The 4,178-nt window shown below is 53.2% G+C and overlaps 1 protein-coding gene across 1 annotated transcript; it reads left to right on the forward strand.

Annotated features, from left to right (window-relative positions):
• Positions 1-1,458: 1,458 nt before the first annotated feature.
• Positions 1,459-3,728, forward strand: LOC130600463 (tRNA N6-adenosine threonylcarbamoyltransferase-like). Its single transcript, XM_057411812.1, has 3 exons — positions 1,459-1,555; positions 3,319-3,394; positions 3,600-3,728. Exons 1-3 carry the CDS (start codon positions 1,480-1,482, stop codon positions 3,700-3,702), a joined length of 255 nt encoding a protein of 84 aa, XP_057267795.1. The 5' UTR covers positions 1,459-1,479; the 3' UTR covers positions 3,703-3,728.
• Positions 3,729-4,178: the final 450 nt, after the last annotated feature.

Below are 4,178 nucleotides of genomic sequence, written 5' to 3' on the forward strand. Positions count from 1 at the left end.
AGGGGTTTTGGGGTCTATTATCCGGGTTTGGGGTCTATTAACAGGGTTTTGTGTCTATTAAAGGAGTTTTGGGGTTATTAAGGGGGTTTTCGGTCTATTATCTTGGTTTTGGGTCTATTATCAGTGTTTGGGTCTATTAAAAGGGTTTTGGAGTCTATTAACTGGGTTTTGGGTCTATTAACTGGGTTTTGGGGTCTATTAAAGGAGTTTTGGGTCTATTAAAGGGGTTTTGGGTCTATTAACGGGGTTTTGGGGTCCATTAACCGGGTTTTGGGTCCATTAACCGGGTTTTGGGGTCTATTAAAGGGGTTTTGGGTCCATTAACTTGGTTTTGGGTCTATTAACCGGGTTTTGGGTCTATTAACCGGGTTTGGGGTCTATTAAAGGGGTTTTGGGGTCTATTAACTGGGTTTTGGGTCTATTAAAGGGGTTTTGGGTCTATTAAAGGGGTTTTGGGGTCTATTAAAGGGGTTTTGGGTCTATTAAAGGGGTTTTGGGTCTATTAAAGGGGTTTTGGGTCCATTAACCGGGTTTTGGGTCTATTAAAGGGGTTTTGGGTCTATTAACCGGGTTTTGGGTCTAGTATCTGGGTTTTGGGTCTATTAAAGGGGTTTTGGGGTCTATTAACTGGGTTTTGTGTCTACTAAAGGGGTTTTGGGTCTGTTAACTGGGTTTTGGGGGTCTATTAACCGGGTTTTGGGTCTATTAAAGGGGTTTTGGGTCTATTAAAGTGGTTTTGGGGTCTATTAACCAGGTTTTGGGTCCATTAACCGGGTTTTGGGGTCTATTAAAGGGGTTTTGGGTCCATTAACTTGGTTTTGGGTCTATTAACCAGGTTTTGGGTCTATTAACCAGGTTTTGGGTCTATTATCTGGGTCTGGGGGCGGGGGTGGGGTGGGTCTATTAAGAGGGTTTTGGGTCTATTAAAGGGGTTTTGGGGTCTATTAACCGGGTTTTGGGTCTATTAAAGGGGTTTTGGGTCTATTAAAGGGGTTTTGGGTCCATTAACCGGGTTTTGGGTTTATTAAAGGGGTTTTGGGTCTATTAACCGGTTTTTGGGTCTATTAAAGGGGTTTTGGGTCTAGTATCCGGGTTTTGGGTCTATTAACCGGGTTTTGGGTCTATTAAAGGGGTTTTGGGTCTATTAACGGGGTTTTGGGGTCTATTAACCGGGTTTTGGGTCTATTAACAGGGTTTTGGGTCTATTAAAGGGGTTTTGGGTCTATTAAAGGGGTTTTGGGTCTATTAACCGGGTTTTGGGTCTATTAACCGGGTTTTGGGTCTATTATCCGCATGGGGGGGGTGTCTGTTAACGGGGTTTTGGGTCTGTTAACGGGGTTTTGGGTCTATTAACGGGGTTTTGGGGTCCATTAACCGGATTTTGGGTCTATTAACCGGGTTTTGGGTCTATTATCCGGGTCGGAGGGGGGTGGGGGGTGTCTATTAACCGGGTTCTCCCTGCAGGAGACGGCGTTCGCCATGTTGGTCGAGGTCACCGAGAGGGCACTGGCGCTGACGCGGGCCCCACACCTGCTGCTCGTGGGGGGCGTGGCCTGTGGGTCACGTGGGGCAACCGGGGGGGCGTGGCCTCGGGGTTGGAGGGAAAGGGGGGGGATAAGGGGGGAGTCTATGGGGCTGGGAGCCATATATAGGGGCTGGGAGCCACATCTATGGGGCTGGGACCCACATCTATGGGGCTGGGACCCACATCTATGGGGCTGGGAGCCATATATAGGGGCTGGGATCCACATCTATGGGGCTGGGACCCACATCTATGGGGCTGGGACCCACATCTATGGGGCTGGGAGCCATATATAGGGGCTGGGACCCACATCTATGGGGCTGGGAGCCATATATAGGGGCTGGGATCCACATCTATGGGGCTGGGACCCACATCTATGGGGCTGGGAGCCATATATAGGGGCTGGGATCCACATCTATGGGGCTGGGACCCACATCTATGGGGCTGGGACCCACATCTACGGTGCTGGGACCGACATCTATGGGGCTGGGACCCACATCTATGGGGCTGGGAGCCATATATAGGGGCTGGGATCCACATCTATGGGGCTGGGACCCACATCTATGGGGCTGGGAGCCATATATAGGGGCTGGGATCCACATCTATGGGGCTGGGACCCACATCTATGGGGCTGGGACCCACATCTATGGGGCTGGGAGCCATATATAGGGGGTGGGACCCACATCTATGGGGCCGGGACCCACATCTATGGGGCTGGGACCCACATCTATGGGGCTGGGACCCACATCTATGGGGCTGGGACCCACATCTATGGGGCTGGGACCCACATCTATGGGGCTGGGACCCTCATCTATGGGGCTGGGACCCACATCTATGGGGCTGGGAGCCATATATAGGGGCTGGGACCCACATCTATGGGGCTTGGAGCCACATCTATGGGGCTGGGATCCGTATATAGGGGCTGGGACCCACATCTATGGGGCTGGGATCCATATATAGGGGCTGGGATCCACATCTATGGGGCTGGGACCCTCATCTATGGGGCTGGGACCCACATCTATGGGGCCGGGACCCACATCTATGGGGCTGGGACCCACATCTATGGGGCTGGGATCCATATATGGGGTCTGGGACCCACATCTATAGGGATGGGATCCACATCTACGGTGCTGGGACCGACATCTATGGGGCTGGGACCCACATCTATGGGACTGGGATCCATATATAGGGGGCTGGGTCCGACATCTATGGGGCTGGGGTCCATATATAGGGGCTGGGACCCATATATAGGGGGCTGGGTCCGACATCTATGGGGCTGAGATCCATATATAGGGTCTGGGACCCACATCTATAGGGATGGGATCCACATCTACGGTGCTGGGACCGACATCTATGGGGCTGGGAGCCACATCTATGGGGCTGGGATCGATATATAGGGGGCTGGGACCGACATCTATGGGGCTGGGGTCCATATATAGGGGCTGGGACCCATATATAGGGGGTGAGACCCACATCTATGGGCCTGGGATCCATATGTAGGGGCTTAGACCCACATCTATGGGGCTGGGACCCATATATGGAGGGCTGGGACCTATAGATATGGTGCTGGGATCCATTCATATGGGGTCAGACACGCATCTATGGGGCTGGAATCCATATATAGGGGGTGGGAGCCACATCTATGGGGCCGGGACCCACATCTATGGGGTGGAACCCATATATAGGGAGCTGAGATCCATATATAGCGGGTGGGACCCACATGTATGGGGTGAGGACCTATAGATATGGGGTTGGGACCCACATCTATGGGGCTGGACCCACATCTTCCCCCCCAGGTAACCAGCGCCTGCAGGAGATGCTGCGGACCATGTGCAGTGCCCGGGGGGTCACGCTCTGCCCCACAGATGAGAGGTGCGGACCTACATCTATGGGGCTGGGACCCACATCTATGGGGCTGGGACCCACATCTATGGGGCTGGGACCCTTATCTATGGGGCCTGGAGCCATATATCGGGGTCTGGAGCCCTATATAGGGGGCTGGGACCCATATCTATGGGTCAGGCCCCCCATCTATGGGGCTGAGCCCCACAGATCCTAGTGTCTTTCCGCCCCATAGATACTGCATTGACAATGGGGCCATGATCGCACAGGCGGGCTGGGAGATGCTGCGGGTGGGTCAGGTGACCGAGCTCGACCAATCAGGGATCACTCAGAGGTGAGCGCCCGCGACCCACATCTATGGGGCTGGGACCCATAGATACGGGGTTGGGATCCATATATAGGGGATGGGACCCATATATAGGGAGCTGGACCCGTATGTAAGGGGAGGGACCCACATCTATGGGGCTGGGACCCACATCTATGGGGCTCAGACCCACATCTATGGGGCTGGGACCCATAGATACGGGGTTGGGATCCATAGATAGGGGATGGGACCCATATATAGGGAGCTGGACCCGTATGTAAGGGGAGGGACCCACATCTATGGGGCTGGGACCCACATCTATGGGGCTCAGACCCACATCTATGGGGCTGGGACCCATAGATACAGGGTTGGGATCCATATATAGGGGATGGGACCCATATATAAAAAAAAATCAGGCATTGCTCTGATGAATAAGATTAATGTTTGAGTTCAGGAAGATTAGAATCATAGAATAGTTAGGGTGGGAAAGGATCTTAAGATCATCTAGTT

The sequence above is a fragment of the Pezoporus wallicus genome, unplaced genomic scaffold (assembly GCF_028554395.1).
Source record: "Pezoporus wallicus isolate ANWC-B61680 ecotype Strahan unplaced genomic scaffold, APGP_CSIRO_Pwel_v1 contig_9922, whole genome shotgun sequence".
In the NCBI taxonomy this organism is placed as follows: domain Eukaryota; kingdom Metazoa; phylum Chordata; class Aves; order Psittaciformes; family Psittacidae; genus Pezoporus; species Pezoporus wallicus.